Source organism: Ranitomeya variabilis, chromosome 1 (assembly GCF_051348905.1).
Source record: "Ranitomeya variabilis isolate aRanVar5 chromosome 1, aRanVar5.hap1, whole genome shotgun sequence".
NCBI classification, from domain to species: Eukaryota; Metazoa; Chordata; class Amphibia; order Anura; family Dendrobatidae; genus Ranitomeya; species Ranitomeya variabilis.
Window position 1 is genome coordinate 516628768 of NC_135232.1, and position 23602 is coordinate 516652369.

Below are 23602 nucleotides of genomic sequence, written 5' to 3' on the forward strand. Positions count from 1 at the left end.
GTTTTGCTGGCAATTTTTTAAAAAAATGCATATGTTACTTGTGTTCTTGGTTACATTTGTTCAGGAATTCAATTTGGGATCTCCATAGGATCATATTTCGAAGCGTGATTTTCAACATTTTCAGTCTCATCCTAATCATATGTTTAATGCAAAACTTAAAAAATATATATTTTTAACACCCTTTTAAATATACATGTAACATTTTTATTATTACGTTACTAGACATGTCCTTTTCAAGTTTTTAAAAAGAATAATACAATAGTACTGATGAGGGAGCGTGCTAGTCAATACTCATTACTCGCTCAAGCATCAGTGTGGTGAAGCTAGCTACTCGGCGAGTATTTTTGAATGTTCATGCGCAAGCTCGAGTCCCTTAACAATCTGTCCCCATCTCCCATTTTTTCCAGGTGTGCTGTCCCCGCCTTATACAAGCACGTGCCCCATAACATCAGCCCTGACCAAGGTGGTTACTGGAAAGGTCCACTTAACCACAGACACATGGGCAAGTGCTTGTGGCCAGGAACGCTACATTTACTTTACTACACAGAGTGAACATTGTGGAAGCCGGGACCCAGTCAGACCATGGGACTGAACATGTGCTAGCGACACCAAGGATTGCGGCCTCTGGTTCATTCAGGATTTCCACCATCTTCTACATCAGTTCTGGCACCTCCTCCATCTTCGAAACGTCAACATTAGTGACAAGCTGGATGCACTGCCTCAGCCAAGCAGCAACAGGCTCTGTTGAAGCTAATTTGCTTAAGTGACAAAACGCACACTGCCTCAGAGTTGTTGAAAGGTCTAATAGACCAAAGTGATCTGCGGCTCTCGCCCCTGAACCTAGAAACAGGCATGGTCGTGTCTGGCAATGGCTGTAACCGGTGGCAGCTCTGAAGCTTGTCAACCTTGTACACGTACCATGCCTGGCCCATGTGCTCAACTTGGTGTTTCAGTGATTTCTCAAAACCTACCCAGATCTGCCTGAGCTACTTGCTATAATGGGGAAAGGCGGTGTACTTTCACAAGTCAGCTACAACTGCCGCCACCCTGGCAGTCCTGCAGCATTTGCAACTTCCACCTCACCGACTGGTGTGTGATGTCACCATGCGTTGGAACTCAATGTTACACATGTTGGCAAGGCTTTGTGCGCAGCTGAGGGCAATAGTTGAATACCAGCTACAAAATGCCAGTCGGTGTTCTGGTCAGCCTCTGCACATAAGAGCTGATGAGTGAGCTTGGATGTCTGACATCTGTGCAGTTCTCCAAAACTTTAAGGACTGGACCAAGATGGTGAGCGGAGATAATCAGGGTAACCATCCAGCTTCCTTGTCTACTGAAATGCTCACTGCTCACAATAGGAAGCTTTGCGGGCATAGTAAATTGAGATGGGAGCAAAAAACTATACAAGGTGATGCTATACAGCCCAGCCTCATCTCAATGTGGATTGGATAAGGGTGAGGAGAAGGGTGAACAGGAGGGACGAAGAGGAGAAGGGAGGAACAGGAGCTGCTTGGCTGACTCTAGAGACTGTATTACTCACACCACCTTCATCCCGCCTTTTTAGCATGGATGGCCTGAAGACAAGGAGGAGAAGATGGGCAGTCATCCTATTGGTGGGGACAGGAAGTCTTGGCTGTTGGCAGTCTGGCACACATGGTTGAGTTTATATTCCGCTGCCTTTGTCATGTCCCTCGCGATGTACGCATTTTAGCCAAAACTACTTACTAGTTGGTCACCCCTCTAGACCCACACTACAAGGAGAACTTTACATGCATCCTTCCCGTGGCAGAGAGGTCTAATAAAATGTCTTAGTACCAGAAGGCTCTAGATGAATAGAGGTCACAGTTCCTTGGACAACCAAGGAATAGAGACAAGGGAGACACACAAAAGATGCAGAAGATGCAGGGGAACACACTCAAAAGGTCTGGGACAGTTTTCTCTGACAAGGAGGGAAAAGTTTTGCAAGTTGCCGAAGGAGTACCTAGCCGATCTTACCAGCGTTCTCATTGATTCCTCACTGCCTTACAGCTATTGGGTATCCAAACTAGACAGGTGGCATGAATGGTCTCTCTATGCCTTGGAGGTCCTGGCCCGCCCTGCCGCTAGCGTTTTGTCACAGCGGGTTTTTAGTGCCACCAGGGGTATTATGACTGATATGTGCATCCGCCTATCAACTGAAAATACTCACAGGCTGACTTATTAAAATGAAGAAGGGCTGGGATTAGCCCAGACTTATCAACACCATCGGATGACCGCGACTGCAACCAAGCATTTGCGACAACCGGCAATGAGTCTTTTACAATGCTCTGGAAGAATTTTAGCCCACTTATCTTTGCAGAATTGTAGTAATTCAGCCACTTTGGAGGGTTTCTAAGCATGAACCACCTTTTTAAGGTCATGCTACAGGATCTCGATCGAAGGTCAGAACTTTGACAAGGGCACTTTGAAGTCTTAATTTTGTTTTTCTTAAGCCATTCAAAGGTGGATTTGCTGGTGTGTTTTAGGTTATTGTCCTGCTGCAAAACCCAAGTGCGCTTCAGCTTGAGGTCATAAACTACTGACAACATGTCTCTGAAGTTACAAGCAATACATTTTGTATCTATTTTCTGAAAATGAGAAAGGGTCAAAATAACAAAAATATGCATTGCTTGCATACCTCAAATAATGCAAAAAAAAACAAGTTCATAATGTTTTAACTCAGGAATAGTTCAGAAATCAATATTTGGTGGAATAACCATGATTTTTATTCACAGCTTTCACGCCTCTTGGCATGTTTTCCACCAGTCTTTGACACTGCTTTCCGGTGACCTTATGCCACTCCTGGTACAAAAATGTAAGCAGCTCTTCTTTGTTTGATGGCTTGTGACTATTCATCTTCCTCTTGATTACCTTCCAGAGGTTTTCAATGGGGTTCAGGTCTGGAGATTGGGCTGGCCATGAAAGGGATTTGATGTGGTGGTCCTTCATCCACACCTTGATTGACCTAGCTGTGTGGTATGGCGCATTGTCCTGCTGGAAAAACCAGTCCTCAGAGTTGGGGAACATTGCCTGAGCAGAATAAATCGAAGATTAACCTGCCCAGTTCCAGCCTTGCTGAAGCATCCCCAGATCATCACCGATCCTCCACCAAATTTCACAAGACACTGGCTTTATGCCTCTCCAGGTCTCCGTCTAACCAATAGACAACCAGGTGTTCGGCAAAGCTGAAAATTAGACTCATCAGAGAAGATTAGCTTACTCCATTTCTCTATGGTCCAATTCTTATGGTCTCTGAGAAGCAAAGGAGAGCCAGGCTGAAGTTTGCCATTGATGAAAGGCTTTTTTCTAGCTTTATATGACTTGAGTTCTGCCTCTAGGAGCCTGTTACGAACTGTTCTTGCCATGCACTTCACCCCAGCTGCCATTTGCCACTGAGAGGGTTTTTCACAGTCATGGGAGGGAGTGCCAAACAGAAAGCATCTACTCTTTTTCCTTCGATCCTCCCAAATATCATGATCTCTCAGGGAGGTCTCCTCCGATTAAACCTTGGACTGCGAAGGGACTTTATAAAATGGAATGCACAGGTTGGAGAATCCTTTTTTATGGTCACCTGTCTTTTCCATTATATAATAAAAAAAGGCAGGCCAAAACAAATATTTTCCCCTCACAAGAAATCGAGCAGAGTTTTGATTTCGCCTGAATGTCCCCGGGGTAGAATTTCAGCCAGCGAGCCCTACAGGCTGCATTGGAAAACACTGCTGATCTGGCCGCCAGTCTAACAGAATCAGCTGAGGCATCCTGCAAGGAACGCTGCTTCCCCCCGCATTAATGGAATCAAGGCTAAAACATTGACGTTTTATTTTTACGCTGATCCTCTAAACGTCCTAATCAGACAATTAAATATCTTGCTGTGCATGTCTCCGCCACAGCGGATTTCAAGTCCTGCCTGAAGCTTCCCAGGAACCCTTAAGGAAGCCATTTTTTCTCCTGTCCAGGGGATCATTAAGCATTTCCATGTCTTCAAACGGCATGGCAAACGTCTTAGTCTCTAGTTTCGGGGGTTTATCCCAGGAGGAAGAGGAGGTTCATCAAAAAGATACTTCCTATTGAAAGACAGTCACTGATAAGTGACTGAATTTTCTCATTCATGTGAAAAGATCGGTGCTTCCACTGCTCTAAACCGCTAAACATTATGACCCGAGCAGATTTTTAGAGTCATGGACCCACCATAACCATCGTGGTTCTAACCTCTAACTAGTTTATCTGTCTCCTCTATAGGGAAATAAACCTGAGACTCCCATACTGCCACACCTTTTTCTGCATGAGCAAAATTTCTCTCCTGTCAGTATAACCTCTTTGTAAAGCGGGACCTGCCGGACAGTGAGTCTCTCCAGGAACCTCATCTGGTTCCATCTCTCGGAAGTCACCCGACCCCGTGCGTCATTAGGGTGCGCCTCCCGGCGCAGGAGCCGCCAATACACTGAATGTGGTACAACTGCTTGCGCCCTCTCACCTATGAAAGTCCATCAGGACCCCTCCACCATCCAAGGCAGTGAAGAACGTGCTGCCTGAGCCAGGCCTAGAAAGACTCCTGACGTCAGCTTCCTTTCTTCAGGTACACCGATGAAAGGTTCTCCTGTCAAGGATAGGAAACCAACTGATGTAAGGGAGAGGTACCACCCTTTTATACCGCAGTTTCCGGTCCTTGAAGGGTGGATCCCCTCTTTCGGTGGTTCTGTCATAGGTGAAAGAGGGAAAAAAAAAAAAAAAAAGATGGAGGGCTCTGTCCGTGTATGGATTTTACAAGGATTAATAAAATCACGGTACGGTTTGCAATCCTTACCCTTATACCTGACCTTCTTAACCACTTATCTGCAGAGCTGTGGAGTCAGAGTCCATTTTGGTGGAGTCTGTATAAAATGGACCGACTCAGACTCGAAATATATAATTGGTACACTACTTCAATGCAGTATGTGCTGTAAATTTTTTCATAATTCAGTTATGAAATGTCCTATAAATGACTATTCTATTCCTGATCTAAGAATCTCGGCTATTAGTTGAGATGAAGCCGTGCTGAACTTTATGTACATGCGCAGTAGGGAGGAAGTGCTGAGGAGTCAGAGTCGAAAGTCAGGGAAACTGAGGAGTCAGAGATGGAGGTTTGGCTTAGACTCCACAGGCCTGATTATCTGTAGCTAAATTGTTTTCCAAATGTGACTTGAGTGGGGCATATAACCTTATATGTATTCATAAAGCTGATGAATGGAAGACCTCAATTAATACGCCTGAACATTATTATTAAAGTTGGGTGATGCCGTTCGGGTTAACCATTACTCTGCAGTCTTTCAAAAATAAAATTTTTTGCTCTTAGGTAAGTAGATTTGTGGTAATTTACCTGTTTGACATACTCAGAGAGGCATCATTAGCAGGTCAGACAGGTTCTACGTGACAACCATTTATTTGCTAAACTGGAGAAATGTCAATTTGCAGTCCAGAGGTCCAGTTCTTAAGACTTTCTGCATAGGGGTTTTGAATGGACCCCGTTAAAGGTGCAAATAGTTTGATTGGGTTCAACCGAGCAACCACAAAGCTCTGCAGAGATTTCTTCGCTTTGCAAATTTTTATCATAAGTTCATTAAGTACTTTTCGGTCAATGCCAAGTCTTTATCTGACATGACTAAAAGGGGAACAGATTTTTCTTCTTGGCCATCCAAGGTGGTAAATATTTTTTCAGCTCTCAAGATGGCTTACTCGAAGGTGCCTGTTCTCTCAACCCAAGGTCGATTTGCCTTTCTTTGTCGAATTAGACGCTTCCTCTATTGGGATGGGAGCAGTTCTTTCATAAAAAAGTGGATATCTAAATCTTTGTGCTTTTTACTCCCAAAAAAGCAGGCAAGCAGAATCAAATTAGCATATAAATGTCCAAGAACTTCAGGTGGTTAAGAGAGCCTTTCAAGAATGGAGACATTTATTTGGAGGGGGAAAGACATAAGGTGAATGTCTTTATCGATCAGAAGAACGGTTTCTAAATCATAGAGGGCGGTAAACAAAGATTGTTTACAGGTAAACCTTACAGCACACTGTCCTGAGCATCCTGAATGCTCTGCCAGGGATCTACCCCAGATCCCCAACTACCACCCCCTCACTAAGAATCTTGATTGCATGTTAATCCCTCAACCCTGGGACAAAGCATCAGCCTTGACATTCTTGGATCCAGGGAGGTAAGTAAACAGTCAAACTGAGCAAAAATAAAATGTCTACTGGGACTGTCTGTTTTAAGCACTCAGCAGCGTGTTGAGTGACTTGGTCGTTACTCATCTTCCAGGATCCAAGAATGTCAAGGCTGACACTTTGACCCAGAGTTGAAGGATTAACATCCAATCAAGATTTTTAGTGAGAGGGTGGTGATTGGGGATCTTGGGGTAGAACACAGGCAGAGCATTCAGGATGCTCAGGACAGTGCGCTGTAAGGTTTACCTATAAACAAACTTTATTTACCGCCCTCTTCACGAGAAGATTTTGTTAATGAAAAGCATCATTCTGTTTTAGCTGCGCATCCCAGTTCTCCTGTCACTTGGAGATCTCTTTGTAGGTCTTTATGGTGACAGAATGCTCGAAGCGATATTGAAAAGCAGGTCCATAGATGCAGAGTCTGTGCCAGGGATAAAGGACTTGTTAAGCTCCAGCGGGTTCTCTCTACTAATTATGTTCAGTCATAGCCCTTGACAGACTTGTTAATGGACTGGTCACCATTTTTCTTAACTCAGGCTCTGATACAGTCTTGTGCGCATTGCACAGTTTTAACAGAATAATTTGTTTCGTCCCATTACAAAAAATGCCATCTGTTAAGAGCTTAGCAACATTGTTCATTTCTCATATTGTTAAATTGCATGGTGTTCCCAAAGTCATTATTTCTGATAAAGGGGCTCATTTTCTGGATTGCATCTGGCTTAGCTTTTGCTCCAGATTGCGTATAGAGCTTTTTTTCAGGTTATCCTGAGACGAATAATGGGCAAACAAAGGATGAACCAAGAGACAGAGCAGTATGAGATATCTTGTCTGCTTGATAGCTTGTTGTAATCAGCAAGACTGGGTGAAGTTTCTGACCATTGCAGCATTCGCGCTAAATAACCGTACCGCTATGGTTACCAGGAACACTCCTTTTTTTTGCCAAGATGAATTTGGAAGGGGATCGGGAGCATGAGGTAAAGAGAGTTCTTGGCTCCAGCCGAGTCAGGTGCCACCTACAGTATCTTATTAAGCGGAAAAGTTATGATCCAGAAGTTAACTCCTGGGTTGATTTGGAGGATCTTCATGCAAACCGCCTGGTGAGGAAGTTCCACTGGTGGCCCCTAGTAGAATGAGGGGGGTGGGGGTAAAGGCTTACTGCCATGGCTCTGTTTGGAGACTCAATCCACTGACCTGTACGCACCCTGGGCTTTGTATCTTCCTGCACACTTTCCTCTCCTCTTGGTGGCGGTGTATTGCGGCCAACCCTCTGGTTTCTTAGAAAAAACCCTCGATGGCCTTTTAGTGAGCCAGGTCCGAGGTAGTGCTGTTTTCAGTTGTGTGACTAGGGTGTTTGTAGTCAGTACATGAACCAGTTGAGTGTGGGTGTGGCTTCTCCCTGTGCGTTCATAACAGACGCTTGCATGGCCATCATGTATTGTGCATATGTCAAATTTGTTAGGAAAAGACCTGCGCACAACACCCTAGCAAGATGGCAGTCACCTGCTGATACAACATAATCAGCACCGTTCACCTCATGTGGAAGTGAGCAGCAATGCAAATCTGAACTCTACTAAGGATTAAGCAATACAAATGTCCTAATAAGGTCTGTAGTAGTCATCTAGCAACCAAGGCTACTTACAGGAAGTTTTTCGGAACACTGTGTTGGTCATGAACTTAAAAAATCGTTCAGCATAAAAACTGGGTCGGTGAACAGACACCGTGTCCTAAAATAAAAAGAAAAGGTACTTTTAAGCACATCAAATTGGAACTTTACATGAATTATTAAAGGGAACCTGTCACCCCCAAAATCGATGGTGAGGTAAGCTCAACGTCATCAAGGGCTTATCTACAGCATTCTGTAATGCTGTAGATAAGCCGCCGATGTTACCTAAAAGAGGAGAAAAAGACGTTAGATTATACTCACCCAGGGGCGGTCCCGCTCCGATGGGCGTCTCAGGTCCGGTACAGCACCTCCCATCTTCATTCCATGACGTCCTCTTCTGGTCTTCACGCCGCGGCTCCGGCGCAGGCGTACTTTGTCTGCCCTGTTGAGGGCAGAGCAAAGTACTGCAGTGCGCAGGCGCCGGAAAGGTCACAGAGGCCCGGCGCCTGCGCACTGCAGTACTTTGTTCTGCCCTCAACGGGGCAGACAAAGTACGCCTGCCCTGCGCCGGAGCCGCGGCGTAAAGACCAGAAGAGGACGTTATGGAATGAAGATAGGAGGCGCCGGAGCGGACCTGAGACACCCATCGGACCGGACCGCCCCTGGGTGAGCATAAGCCAACCTCTTTTTCTCCTCTTTCAGGTAACATCAGGGCTTATCTACAGCATTACAGAATGCTGTAGATAAGCCCCTGATGTCGGTGAGCTTACCTCACCATCGATTTTGGGGGTGACAGGTTCCCTTTAATCATTTAAGCATTACTTACACATTTAAGCCTATGCATCTTCAAAATGGCATCTCTAGGCATCATTGCCAGACATTGTAGACAGGGCTACATTGTTGACATGCCGTCTACAACATGTGACAACTGCAGTCAATTACTGGCATCAATGATGTCAAGGTACACACCACAAAACCTCTGAAACCTGTGATTTGCTGCAGTCGCCACATGCTGTAGACAAAATGTCTCCACAACAGTCAATTGTTTCATTAAGTACAGTATTTTTTTGTTTCTTTTAAGCATTACCCGGTTGCTCCCCATTTTTCAGTGAAACCAGAAGAGCCCCTTAATGGTAATTACCACTCTAAGAGTTAATTGAGAGTACACTAGGACCAAACTCTGCTAAAAAAAATAAATAAAATACATACATACATACATACATACATACACACACACACACACACACACACACACAGCTCTGGCAAAAAGTAAGAGACCACTGCAAAGTTTTCAATTTTTTCTGATTTTTCTCTTTATAGGTATATTTTTGAGTAAAATATAAATTGTTCTTTTGTTCTATAAACTAATGACATGACTCCAAAGGTCCAAGCAATAAATTTTGTATTTGTTTTCTGAAAATGAGAAATGGTTAAAATAACAAAAAAATGCATTGCTTGCAGACCTCAAATTATGCAAGAAAAAAAACAAGTTCATAATCATTTAGAAACAAGAATACTAAAGGTACCTTCACACTAAGCGACTTTACAACGATAACGATAGCGATCCGTGACGTTGCAGCGTCCTGGCTAGCGATATCGTTGTGTTTGACACGCAGCAGCGATCAGGATCCCGCTGTGAGATCGCTGGTCGTTGCTGAAAGTCCAGAACTTTATTTCGTCGCTGGATCTCCCGCTGACATCGCTGAATCGGTGTGTGTGACATCGATCCAGCGATGTCTTCACTGGTAACCAGGGTAAACATCGGGTTACTAAGCGCAGGGCCGCGCTTAGTAACCCGATGTTTACCCTGGTTACCATTGTAAAAGTAAAAAAAAAAACAAAACACATACTCACATTCCGGTGCCCGGCGTCCGCTTCCCTGCACTCCTCCTGCATCCTGTGTAAGTGCCGGCCGTAAAGCAGAGCGGTGACGTCACCGCTCTGCTCTGTGGGAGATGCCGGAGATGTTCGGCGTTGACACAGGATGCAGGAGGAGAGCAGGGAAGCGGACGCCGGGCACCGGAATGTGAGTATGTTTTTTTTTTTTACTTTTACAATGGTAACCAGGGTAAACATCGGGTTACTAAGCGCGGCCCTGCGCTTAGTAACCCGATGTTTACCCTGGTTACCAGGGGACTTCGGCATCGTTGGTCGCTGGAGAGCTGTCTGTGTGACAGCTCTCAAGCGACCACACAACGACTAAACAGCGATGCTGCAGCGATCGGCATCGTTGTCTGTATCGCTGCAGCGTCGCTTAGTGTGAAGGTACCTTAATGTTTTAACTTAGGAAGAGTTCAGAAATCAGTATTAGGTGCAATAACCATGCTTTTTAATGACAGCTTTCATGCGTCTTGGATGCTTTCCACCAGTGTTTCACACTGCTTTTGGGTGACCTTACGCCACTCCTGGTACAAAAATGTAAGCAGTTCTTTGTTTGATGGCTTATGACTAGTGATGAGCGAATACACTCGTTACTCGAGATTTCCCTAGCATGCTTGGGGGTCCTCAGAGTATTTTTTAGTGCTCGGAGTTTTAGTTTTTAGCGCCGCAGCTGAATGTTTTACATCTGTTAGCCAGCATAAGTACATGTGGGGGTTGCCTGGTTGCTAGGGAATCTCCACATGTTCTTACGCTGGCTATCAGGTGTAAATCATTCAGCTGCAGCAAGAAAAACAATCTCCGAGCACAAAAAAATACTCGGAGGACCCCTGAGCATGCTTGAGAAATCTCGACTAACGAGTATATTCGCTCATCATTACTTGTGACTATCCATCTTCCTCTTGATAACATTCCAGAGGTTTTCAATGGGGTTCAGGTCTGGAGATTGGTTCTAAGAAGAAAGGCGTGCACTCTGGGGATATGAGGATGGTGCAGGCTGAACCTGGATAAAATCCAGACAACTTGAAATCGAAAGAAAACAACAGCACTCAGATTTGGATTTTGCATCATAAACGTGAACATTTTTTTAATTATTAACAGGGAACACCACAGTGATACAATCAAGTGTTGAGTAGTGTTGTTGAGCGATACCTTCCGATATCGGAAAGTATCGGAAAGTATCGGCCGATACCGGCAAAATATCGGATCTCACCGATAGCGATACCCGATACCAATGCAAGTCAATGGGACGAAAATATCGGAATTAAAATAAACCCTTTCTTTCCTTGTAGGTTCATTCTACATGAAGGAAAACAACTAAGAATAATGTAGGATGTATTGGGGGAGGTGGCGGAGACATTAAAGGCCCAGAGGTTTAGCCCAATCAAATAGAATAGCAGGAATTTTAAATTATTTTTAAGACGTTCGGAGTTACAAAGATATTGACTATGTTAAGATTTTTTTTATTTTGTCAGATATTGATGTTTCACTACTTCCACGCCCTTCACCCTCTTTTTTACTTCTCCCACACTTTCTTCTTCATCATCATCAGCATTTTTGACATCAAGTTCTTCTTCACCTTATTCATCTTCTTCTTCATCTTCTACCTATAATTTTTTTTTGTTACATTGTTCATATTCTTTTTATTTAACTATTATTCTTCTTCATATTCAACTTCTTCATCGTATTCTTATTTGTGACAGGCATTCCCGTAGTTATCTATAAAAGTTTGAAGATTACACCTTCCGTTCTGCCTGTCACAAAAGAGTTACATTTGTCCGCGTTCAGTTTGGCCTGCAGCATCAGGCTTTATCCAGGGGCACCACGAGGAGGAACGGACTCACCCCCATACACTGCTTAGTCTGCTTCTGCTTATAATTTAGATAATATCTTTTGCTCTGATATTTAGTGTTATGCTTAATGTTCTTCTGCTCTTTGTTCTGCAGCCTCTTGTTCTTCTGCTTCTCGGTCTCCCATGTCATCGTCTCCAGGGTCATCGTCATCTCAGTGGTTGTCGTCTCTGGTGTCGTTGTCATCTTAGGGGTGGTCTTCCGGGTCATCGTCTTTAGGGTCTTGAACTTGGAAATGTAGCAGAAGGTACAAGAAGGCTGAGAAAATGCCGAGAAACAGCTGATGGAACTGGAACTGGGATGGCTACCCGAAGGTCCAAGAGCCAATGGAACTACCGAGGACCAGCTGACGTTACTGGAACCCGGTTACTAAGCAGGAGGTACCCGTGCCTGAAAGCACTACCAAGGACCACCTGACGTTGGTGGAACTCGGATACCCAGAGGGAGGCACCTAAGCCAAAGGCTCTGCCCGGAACCAGCTGACTGTACTGGAACCAGGATGGGGAGCAGAAGGTACAAGAGCAAAAGACACTGCCGAGAACCAGCTGACGGTACTGGAACCCGGATGGGTAGCCAAAGGTCCAAGAGCCAATGGAACTACCGAGGACCAGCTGACGTTACTGGAACCCGGTTACTAAGCAGGAGGTACCCGTGCCTGAAAGCACTACCAAGGACCACCTGACGTTGGTGGAACTCGGATACCCAGAAGGAGGCACCTAAGCCAAAGGCTCTGCCCGGAACCAGCTGACGGTACTGGAACCAGGATGGGGACCTATTCAAGCTTGTCTTCTTAGAGCCCCAACTAGTGGGGTTGGAGCAAAGGGTCAGCAGGGGGAGCAGAGTGTAGGCCGAAGCCTGCACTGGAGGCATTTGGAGGTATGTTGTGTCTGCGTGGCATTTGCAGGACACGATGCCGGCTACACAGCAGGGGAACAGCTGGCGTTGCTGAACCCCACTGACACATTGGCTGGTGTTTTCCTCTGTGCAGCCAGCACTTCCGGGCGCCAACTGGCGGTGTTAGAGCCCAGGGTCAGCAGGAGGAGAGGGAGCAGAGTGTAGGCCGAAGCCTGCACTGGCGGCAGCTTTGTGTCTGCGTGGCGTTTGCAGGACACGTTGCCGGCTACACAGCAGGGGAACAGCTGGCGTTACTGAACCCCACTGACACATTGGCTGGTGTTTTTCTCTGTGCAGCTAGCACTTCCGGGCGCCAACTGGCGGTGTTAGAGCCCAGGCTCTGCGGGATGAGCAGAGTGTAGGCCGAAGCCTAATTGAACCAATTTTAAAGGTAACCTTTAACCCCCCCCCCCCCCCTCAGGTGTTACAAACTAGAAGAGCGACCTTGTGCAGCAGTAATGCTGCACAAGTCAAAGGTTGCTCTTTTAATTTTGCTCCTTGCACACGCTGAAAGAAACACGTATAACATTTAGCCCCTTATACAGTCAAACTGTCTTGGAGGCAGGAGTTCCCTTCGTAATGAGACGCAGCACAGCTGTCAAAAATCCCACCTTGGTGCTGGGCGCAGCCTCCTGAGCGTCGTTATTTGCTGTACAGGAGTCTGCTCTGTCGTGTCATCCCTTGGACATGCGCTGTTAGCACTGCCCAGCTTCTGACATTTCATGTCGGCCGGTGCGGTTCGCGATGCCCATGAATCCCAGCCCCGCAGTGTCTTTTCAGTAATTCACACTGCGGGGCTGGGATTCATGGCCTTGCACAGTCAATATGTTTGCCTCTCACACTCGTGTCCTTACACCTGCTTCAGACTGTGCGGCGTCAGCTGATCCCTTATCGCATGCCACGGCCATGAAGCCGTACAATCTGAAGAAGGCGGAAGGAGATGAGTGACAACAGGCGAAGATATGCACTACTCATGCCCATCAATCACACCCTCGCAGTCAAAATAAATAAGACATCGAGGGGCGTTGTGTCGGGCAGGGAGGCCGCAGAGGCGCACCCAGCCAAACAATGATGTCAGAAGAAGAGCTGCGCTACCAAGGGGGTCGCTGCGTGTCATTACAAAGGAAAGTCACACCTCAGGGACGGTTTAATGGTCTCAGGGGACACATTTTAGACGTGTTGCGTTCTGCGTGTGCAAGGAGAGTAACTTAATGAGCCACCTTGTACAAATGCAGCATTACTGCTGTACAAGGTGGCTGTTATACATACAAACACCTGGGGGGGGGGGGGGACAGGTTCCCTTCAAATTCAGTTCTTGTGTCTGCGTGGCGTTTGCAGGACATGATGCCGGCTACACAGCAGGGGAACAGCTGGCGTTACTGAACCCCACTGACACATTGGCTGGTGTTTTTCTCTGTGCAGCTAGCACTTCCGGGCGCCAACTAGCGGTGTTAGAGCCCAGGGTCAGCAGGAGGAGCAGATAGGAGGTATTGCAGGACACACAGCAGGGGAGCAGCTGACGTTACTGAACCCCAATAACAGAGGAGCGACTGTTGACTGTGCGGACAGCACTTCCAGGCACCAACTAGCGGTGTTGGAGCCCAGGGACAGCAGGAGGTGCAGAGGAACACCGTTTAGGCCGAAGCCTGATTGGAGCAAGTCAAAAGGGAACCTTTAACCCCCCCCAAAAGGCGTTTGTAGCTGAAAGAGCCAGCTTTTGTATCACAAAGGATGCCAAAGGAAAAGGTGGCTCTTTTCATTATGCTCCTTGCAAACACAGAACTAAACACTTTTAAAGTGTGTCCACTGATACCGTAAAACCATCCCGGAGGTGGGACTTCCCTTTGTAATGTGACGCAGCCCAGCCGTCATTCCTACCCCCTTGGTGCCATGCGCCGCCTCCTCAGCGTTGTTTGATTCCGTCCCGGAGCCTGTGCTGTTATGTTATCCCTTGGCCAGGCGCACTTTGCGGTGCCCGTCTTCTGACATCATTTGGTGTCAGGCTGGCTGCGCCTGTGCGGCCGCGCTGGCCGAGATCCCGCCTCGCAGTGTCGTCTAATGTAATCCCACCGCGGGCCTAGGATCAATGGCCATGCGCAGTGCATATCCTCGCCTCTCACACCCCTCCCTCCGGCTTCTTCAGACTGTGCGGTGTCACGGCCGTGGCATGCTATTAGGGATCAGCTGACGGCGCACAGTCTGAAGAAGGTGGAGGGAGATGAGTGAGAGGCGGAGGTGAAGATATGCACTGCGCATGCCCATGGATCCCAGGCCCGCAGTGTGATTAAATCAGAAGACACTGCGAGGCGGGATCTCATCCAGCGCGGCTGCACAGGCGCAGCCAGCCTGACACCAAATGATGTCAGAAGACGAGCACCGCAAAGTGTGCCTGGCCAAGAGATAACATAACAGCGCTGGCTCCAGGACAGAATTAAACAACGCGGAGGAGGCGGCGCACGTCGCCAAGGGGGTAGGAATGACGGGTGTGCTGCGTCACATTACAAAGGAAAGTCCCACCTCTGGGATGGTTTTACGGTATCAGTGGACACATTTTATAAGTGTTAAGTTCTGCGTGTGCAAGGAGCTAAACAAAAATAGTTACCTTTTCCTTGTGCAGCATAACTGCTGCACAAGGTGGCTATTTCAGTAACAAACGCCTGGGGGGGGGGGGGGGACAGGTTCCCTTACATTTCAGTTGTTGTGTCAGCGTGTCGGTCACAGGACACATTGCCGGCTACACAGCTGGGGATCAGCTGACGTTACTGACACCCAATAACACTGGGTCGTATGTTTTGACTGTGCAGACGGCACTTCTGAGCCTCAACTGGCGGTGTTGGAGCCCAGGAATTACAGTTCAGGTGGTAGAAAGATGAACACAACAGGAGACCTGGATACTGTAGACAGTCACCCAATTATTTAATCAGGAAGAGGAGTGGCAAATTCCTGCGAGATCCAGGCCTGGTTCATTTTCAGGAAAGTAAGCCGGTCAACGTTATCGGAGGATAGTCGCATGCGACGGTCAGTTAGTACACCACCTGCAGCACTAAAGACGCGTTCCGATAATACACTAGCCGCAGGGCAAGCCAGCACCTCCAATGGATACTGGTTTAGCTCTGGCCATGTATCCAGCTTAGAGACCCAAAACTTGAAAGGGGAAGAGCCGTCTGGGAGTACAGCAAGAGGGCAAGACATGTAGTCTGTCACCATCTGACGGAACCGTTGCCTCCTGCTAACTAGAGCCGTCTGTGATGGTGTAGACATTTGTGGCGGGCACACAAAACTGTGCCACAGTTGGGCCATACTGGTCTTGCCTTGGGCAGAGGCACTGCTTCTGCTCCCTCTTTGTGCAGAGCCTCCTCCACTGCCTGGACGCACTGAGCTGCTTTGTAAAGCACTAGCAGCACTTCTCTCAGTTGGACTGGAGAAGATGATGGAATTCACCAGTGTGTCTTGGTACTCCCGCATTTTACGCTCCCGGTTCAACGGTGTGATGAAGCTTTGTACGTTGTCCCGGTAGCGAGGATCGAGGAGGGTGAACACCCGATAATCAGACATGTTGAGAATGTGGGCAATGCGGCGGTCGTTTCTCAGGCACTGCAGCATGTAATCAACCATGTGCTGCAGACTGCCAACTGGCCAAGAAACGCTGTCCCCTGCTTGAGGCGTGATCTCTGCCCGCTCGTCATCACCCCACCCTCGCTGTACACACTGACTACTGGACAATTGTGTAACTCCCTCCTCTGGACGGATGTCTTCCTCCTCCATTGACTCCTCCTCATCCTCCTCACAAAGTGTCCCCTGCCTACGCGTTTGTGAGGAACCACGTGGCGCTGACTGTCCAGAAGCTGATGGAAATGGTGACTCCTCATCCTCCACCTCTTCCACAACATCATCCCTTAGCGCTTGCAGTGTTTGTTGAAGCAGGCAGATAAGGGGGCAGGGTGGATAAAAATCAATGTTTTTTAAAAAAAATCAAAAAAATCGGATTTTTTTGATTTAAATCGGATTTTTTTTATTTAAATCGGATTTTTTTCAATAAACTGCTTTTTGAGGAAAATATTTTACCATCCAAAGGTTCTTCCATCATGAGATAAAGCTGAGTTGTTTAACTCAGTAGAATAAAGGCTGTATATGTGTAACATTCACAATGCCATGCTCTTCCAGAGGTTTCTGTAGGATGCTGACTATCCAACAAGTTTGGGCATGTCAACTGAATGGAAAAAGAAACTAAACCAAAAGTGAAACCAAGCTAGAAGTGTGGAATTAAAGGGGCAGTATGAACAAAATGTGGAGGCTATTAATAGTTTATACAATTAAGACATGCTGCTTTTAAACACCTACCTATTGCCATATAGTAAAACAAAAAAGATTTTTACTTACTTTGGGGTCCCCCCCTCACCCTGGCGTTAGATCGTTGCCCCTAGTTTCGTCCGTGTAACTATGGGCGCACATGCGCACTGCTCTCACTTCTCATTTTAATCGTGATTTATATTAAAAAAAACCTTTTGATTTAAATCAGTGATTTAAATCATGATTAAAATCATGATTTAAATCGATCCGATTTAAATAGAAAAAAATCTTTTGATTTAAATCGTGATTTAAATCATGATTTAAATCGGCGTGATTTAAATCAATCCACCCTGTAAGGGGGACAGTCATGCTGACTAGTGCATCATCTGCACTCGCCATCCACGTGGAATAATCGAAGGGACGCAAAACCTGGCAGACGTCCTTCATAGTGGCCCACTCTGTGGTTGTTAAGTCTGAACGGCGCGGAGTGCGACTTCTTTGCGCTTGATGCACCTGGTACTCCATTACTGCTTGCTGCTGCTCACACAACCGCTCCAACATATGTAACGTGGAATTCCACCTGGTAGGTAGGTCACATATGATGCGATGTTCCGGAAGGCGGAATCGGCGCTGCAGAGCCGCAATGCGCGATTTTGCCGTGCTGGAATGACGTAAGTGAGCACACTCTAGGCGGACACCTTGTGCAGCAGTGCATCAAGATCCGGATAGTCCCTCAAAAAACTCTGCACGACCAAGTTGAGCACATGTGCCAGACATGGGATGTGAGTGAGGTTGCCGAGGCCCAGAGCTGCCACCAGATTTCGGCCATTATCACACTACCATGCCTGGCTGGAGATTCGCTGGCACAAACCACACATCGCTCTCCTGCTTGATGGCATTCCAGAGCTCCTGCGCTGTGTGGCTTCGATTCCCCAAAGAAATTAATTTCAAGATGGCCTGTTGATGTTTGGCCACAGCTGTGCTCATGTCGGTCGTAACAGGTAAACGTTCACGGGTCCATGTGGAGGTGGACTGTGATGGCTCCTGCAGCGATGATTCTGAGGAACTGGTGTATGAGGAGGAGTCAATGCGTACAGACTGGATTCCTGCAATCCTTGGAGTGGGCAGGACACGTCATGCGCCACTCGCACGATCTGTACCCGGCTCAACAACATTAACCCAATGGGCAGTGAGGGAAAGGTATCGCCCCTGTCCATGTTGACTGGTCCACGCATCGGTGGTGAGGTGGACCTTGCTACTGACGGCATTCAGTAGCGCGTGTTTTATGTGTCCCTCCACATGCTTGTGCAGGGCAGGGACGGCTTGCCTGCTCAAATAAAAGCGGCTGGGCACATTGTACTGTGGGACTGCCAATGACATCAAGTCACGGAAGCTGTCAGTCTCCACCAGCCTGAATGACAGCATTTCCAGTGACAGAAGTTTGGCAATGCCTGCAGTCAGAGCCTGTGCTCGTGGGTGGTTTGCCGAGAAAGGCCGCCTTTTCTCCCATGCCTGTACTACCGATGGCTGTAGACTGGGCTGGGAGTGTGAGGATGACTGGGAACATGGTGTTGCGGGTGGAATTACAGTGGGTCTCTGGACAACAGTGCCAGAGGTTCTTCCATGGCGATCCTGGGAGGAAGCCGAACCAGCTGCGTGTGAGCTGGAGGAAGAGGCAACACGAGCTGAAGAGGTGGTAGCTGCCGCTGTTGGTTGGCCTAGCTCTTCAGTGTGTTTTTGTAACTCCGCCGCGTGCCTGGTCCGCACATGTTTCCACATGTTGGAGGTATTGAGGTTGCTGACATTTCTCCCTCTTTTGACTTTGTGATGACACACCTTGCATTTGACATAGCAAATGTCATCTGCAACTGTGTCAAAAAAGGACCAGGCACTGCAAGTCTTGGGAGCGCCCTTTTTGGCTTTTGAAAGAGACATGCTCCTAACGGGTGCCAAAGTGGAGGCTACAGGATCCGCAGTCTTCCCCCTCCCTCTCCCTCATTGGCCCATTCGGGGAATCTCTTCCTCAGAGCTGCTCCCACCACCTTCCTGTCCCTCACGCCACGATGGGTCAAGGACCTCATCATCTACACTACCCTCTGCCACCAACTGCTCCTCCTGGGTAGTCTCAGCAGCAGGGCACGCACCAGAAAGTGGCACCTGAGTGTCATCAGCGGATGCGTTCTGCGGTGTGGTGACCGGAGGCACTGGCCCACCCGCCTCTTCAGACTCAGAGAGAAAAAGCTGTTGGGCATCACTGCACACTGCCTCTTCTTCCATTTCTCCAATGCTGCTTGGCTGGCCCCGTTTCCAAGCCAAGAGATTCAGAGAACAGAAGTAGAGACGGCTCCTGTCCTGGGCTCTCTGTCTGCCTGGGCAATTTGGCAGGTGGTGAAGAGACAGATGGGTGCTCTCCAGTGCTCTGTGTCTAAGAGGATGTGGCACTAATTGAAGTCGATGCATTAGCTGCCATCCATCCGACAACGGCTTCAATTTGGTCTTCACGCAGCAGCGGTGTACGGCGCTCTCCGACAAAGCTGCGCATGAAGGACTGTTCCCTGCTGAAACTGGGTGATGATGAGTTACCGGTGCCCGCAGCAGGCACAGAATCCCCACCCCACGTCCTCTCCCTGCTCCGCGCCCACGCCCACGTGCCTTACTCCCTGCCTTCTTCATCTTGGTTGACTGATAAAGATAAGCAGAAAAGTACTAACGGCTTAGTGTGCTTATTCCCGAACAGCTCCTAACAGGTATAAGAAACACTAATTTTCTAAAGTGTGGACTAGACTTTAATATGAGCTAATGTGGCCTACACAACTGTAAAGTGGTGTGTTTGGTGAACTTTATTATTTATTTACACGGAGACCGTGCAGACAGCCGAAAACGGCGCTGCAAGGCCCCAAAAACCTCCTCTACGTTATCCTATGTAGTGTTTTTCCACAATTTAGCTGGATTCGGGTGGAAAGTCACTAATAGGAATTATTTGAAAAAAATGTGCAGCAGCCTGCACTACTTGCAAAAAGGGACAATGGAATGGATAGAACAGTATGAGGCAGTGAACCACCCTGACCTGAATACAACCAGCTATGGCTGCACACAGACTAGAGAGTGGGCTGCACTTACACACACACACACACAGAGACCTTGCAGATCGCTGTGAAAACAGCGCTGCAAGGCAAAAGCAAGGTGAACACACAGCGGTTGCTAAATTAGCCTGGGAAAAGCACAAAGAAGCAAATCGCTATCTCAACTGGCCCTCAGTCAGAAAAGAGCGTCCTGTCACTAACAGAATTCACAGCAGAGTGAGCCCAAAATGGCGCCAGCGACTTTTAAACTGCAGCAGGAAATCATTTCAGCAGCCAATCACAGCCTTGCCAGTAGTTTCATGCCCACCATGCTGAACAGGATGTGCCCACACTTGTAATCAGTCCTCATTGGCTGAATTCGTGCTGTTTGAATTGAGAACTTCCGATTCCAGTATCCGATATGCGGCAAGTATCGGATCTCGGTATCGGAATTCCGACAACGCAAATATCGGCCGATACCCGATACTTGCGGTATTGGAATGCTCAACACTAGTGTTGAGGTAACGTTTCGACCCCTTGTTGGGCCTTTATCAAACCTCACTGTAAAAACATAGAAAATCAGTATATTAGAAATCATATACGGAGAATCGGAATCCTAAAGAAACACAAAAAACAAAACCAAACAATATTGGAAAAATGGAGTGGCGTAAAACGAGGGGCATCCAAAGTAGGGGGCATATAGAAATTGTAAGGAGTCCCCATATTAACAATCAAAAGTAAACAAGCAGGCAATATATACAATATATACAAAAATGAACTAAAATGATGCCCAGCGAGAATAAGTGCTAGATGTGGTACTAGAATGCTGCAGGAGGGCAAGAGCAGAGAAGGTCGACAACGCTGTTGTACAGTCCATGAAACATAGCAATCAAAATATAGAACATATATGCAGAGTGTAAAACATAACTGACCTTTAGAGTAGAGGGCACTGTGAGAAGAAGACGACAATGTCCAAGGAGGACACATCGGCTCCTGGGAGGAGTAAGGAGAGTAATGAGAAGAGACAATAGATAAAGGATAAGGCCGGCCTCACACTCAGCGTATGTAAATACGGTCCGTTTTTTACGGCCGTAATACGCAGAAAAGTCCCCAAACTAGTGATCCGTATGTCATCCGTAGGCAGGGTGTGTCAGCGTATTTTGCGCATGGCATCCTCCGTATGTAATCCGTATGGCATCTGTACTGCGATATTTTCTCGCAGGCTTGCAAAACCGACATCTAATGGATTTATGTGCTCAAATGTTCGTTAAAACATATATACAGTATATATATATATATATATATATATATATATATATATATATATATATATATATATATATATATATATATATATATATATATATATATATATATATATCATTGAGACACATATATATATATATTCTGTATTTATATTTAATTCAGCGCGATATATGTGAAAAGCCGGTAATTCAATTGCCGGCTTTTCATTTCTCCTTCCCAAACCCGACAGGATATGAGACATGGTTTACATACAGTAAACCATCTCATATCCCCTTTTTTTTTTTGCATATTCCACACTACTAATGTTAGTAGTGTGTATGTGCAAAATTTGGGCGCTGTAGCTGCTAAAATAAAGGGTTAAATGGCGGAAAAAATTGGCGTGGGCTCCTGCGCAATTTTCTCCGCCAGAGTGGTAAAGCCAGTGACTGAGGGCAGATATTAATAGCCTAGAGAGGGTCCATGGCTATTGGCCCCCCTGGCTACAAACATCTGCCCCCAGCCACCCCAGAAAAGGCACATCTGGAAGATGCGCCTATTCTGGTACTTGGCCACTCACTTCCCACTCCCGTGTAGCGGTGGGATATGGGGTAATGAAGGGTTAATGTCACCTTGGTATTGTAAGGTGACATTAAGCCAGATTAATAATGGAGAGGCGTCAATTATGACACCTATCCATTATTAATCCAATTGTATGAAAGGGTTAAAAAAAAACACACATTATTAAAAAGTATTTTATTGTAATAAACACACAGGTTGAGAGGGCAATAAAATATTAAAACAATCCACCTGAAGACCCTCGCTCTGAAAAATAATAAACCAACAATATACATACCTTCGGATGATCTGTCACGTTCCACAAAGTAAATCCATCTGAAGGGGTTAAATAATTTTACAGCCAGGAGCTGTGCTAAAGCACTCGCTGGTGCCTGTAAACCCCCGGGTACTGAAAGGAAAGCAGGATGATCTGTACTTACCTTGAGTTGCGGTGATGCGCCCTCTGCTGGATGTCCTCATGAACTGGAGCCTTGGAAAAGTTCCCACGTTCGAGTTCATATGAGGACATCCAGCAGAGGGCGCATCACCGCAACTCAAGGTAACTACAGATCACCCAGCTTTCCTTTCAGTACCCGGGGTTTACAGGCACGAGCGAGTGCTTTAGCACAGCTCCTGGCTGTAAAATGATTTAACCCCTTCAGATGGATTTACTTCGTGGGACGTGACAGATCATCTGAAGGTATGTATATTGTTGGTTTATTATTTTTCAGAGCGAGGGTCTTCAGGTGGATTGAGAGAGCAATAAAATATTAAAACAACTTGTGTGTTTATTTCATTAAAATACTTTTTAATAATGTGTGTGTGTTTTTTTAACCCTTTCATACCATTGGATTAATAATGGATAGGTGTCATAATTGACGCCTCTCCATTATTAATCTGGCTTAATGTCACCTTACAATAGCAAGGTGACATTAACCCTTCATTACCCCATATCCCACCGCTACACGGGAGCGGGAAGAGAGTGGCCAAGTGCCAGAATAGGCGCTTCTTACAGATGTGCCTTTTCTTGGGTGGCTGGGGGCAGATGTTTGTAGCCAGGGGGGGCCAATAGCCATGGACCCTCTCTAGGCTATTAATATCTGCCCTCAGTCAGTGGCTTTACCACTCTGGCGGAGAAAATTGCGCGGGAGCCCACGCCAATTTTTTCCGCCATTTAACCCTTTATTTTACAAGCTACAGTGCCCAAATTTTGCACATACACACTACTAACATTAGTAGTGTGGAATAAGCAAAAAAAAAAGGGATATGAGATGGTTTACTGCATGTAAACCATGTCTCATATCCTGTCGGGTTTGTGAAGGAGAAATGAAAAGCCAGCAATTGAATTACCAGCTTTTCTCTAACACCGGTGCGTATTTCTCGCAATGCACACGCATGGTGTGCGATTTTTTATCGCATTGCACTCGTCCGTATTACGGTCTAGTGTGACCCCGGCCTAAGGCTAAGCGACCCTAGAGACGCCCAGAGTATATGATAAACCTACCACTGCAAAATAAAAGAAGGTGCGAGGATCCGGAATAGCACGGATTGGGGATAAGATCCCTATAGACACTGGGGAAAAAAAAGGCGCCAAGTCAAGGTGTGGAGATGATAGCGCCAGTAGCGCTTAGAGGTATGAAACTGGCAGTGTCCGACATACAGTACCTGTGGGTCCAGAGGCAGGAAGATTGGCGGTGGTGTGAGCCATCATCGGTGGTCAGTGGGTAGAAATGGCCATGGGACCGGAAGTGGGGAAGGGCAAGAAGTGCGCACGCGTGTGGAGGGAAACGCCGGGAGCCGGCAGGGAGTGTGGTGCTGCAACAGCGCATGCGTGATAATATATAATACATGTTCTCGCCTTTCACACCCCTCCACATCCTTACACTTCACCATATCGCTGCTTTGTCCACCTTCTCGCTCCTCCCCTCTATTCTCTTCTGCCTCCCTGCTCTATCTTTTTCACTGGCTTCGTGCGTCCTCTCCCCTGCGCGTGCGCCGTAGCTCGGTGCTCCTTC

At 46.8% G+C, this 23602-nt stretch overlaps 1 protein-coding gene across 8 annotated transcripts in view; it reads right to left on the reverse strand.

The window, feature by feature from the left end:
• PIP5K1C (phosphatidylinositol-4-phosphate 5-kinase type 1 gamma) overlaps positions 1 to 23602 on the reverse strand; it is a 291197-nt gene that overhangs the window by 148329 nt on the left and 119266 nt on the right. For all 8 annotated transcript variants that reach the window (XM_077253750.1, XM_077253725.1, XM_077253742.1 and 5 more), the window contains one exon: positions 7850 to 7934. In XM_077253750.1, coding sequence (XP_077109865.1) covers positions 7850 to 7934 — 85 coding nt within the window. The remainder of the gene's footprint in view (positions 1 to 7849; positions 7935 to 23602) is intronic.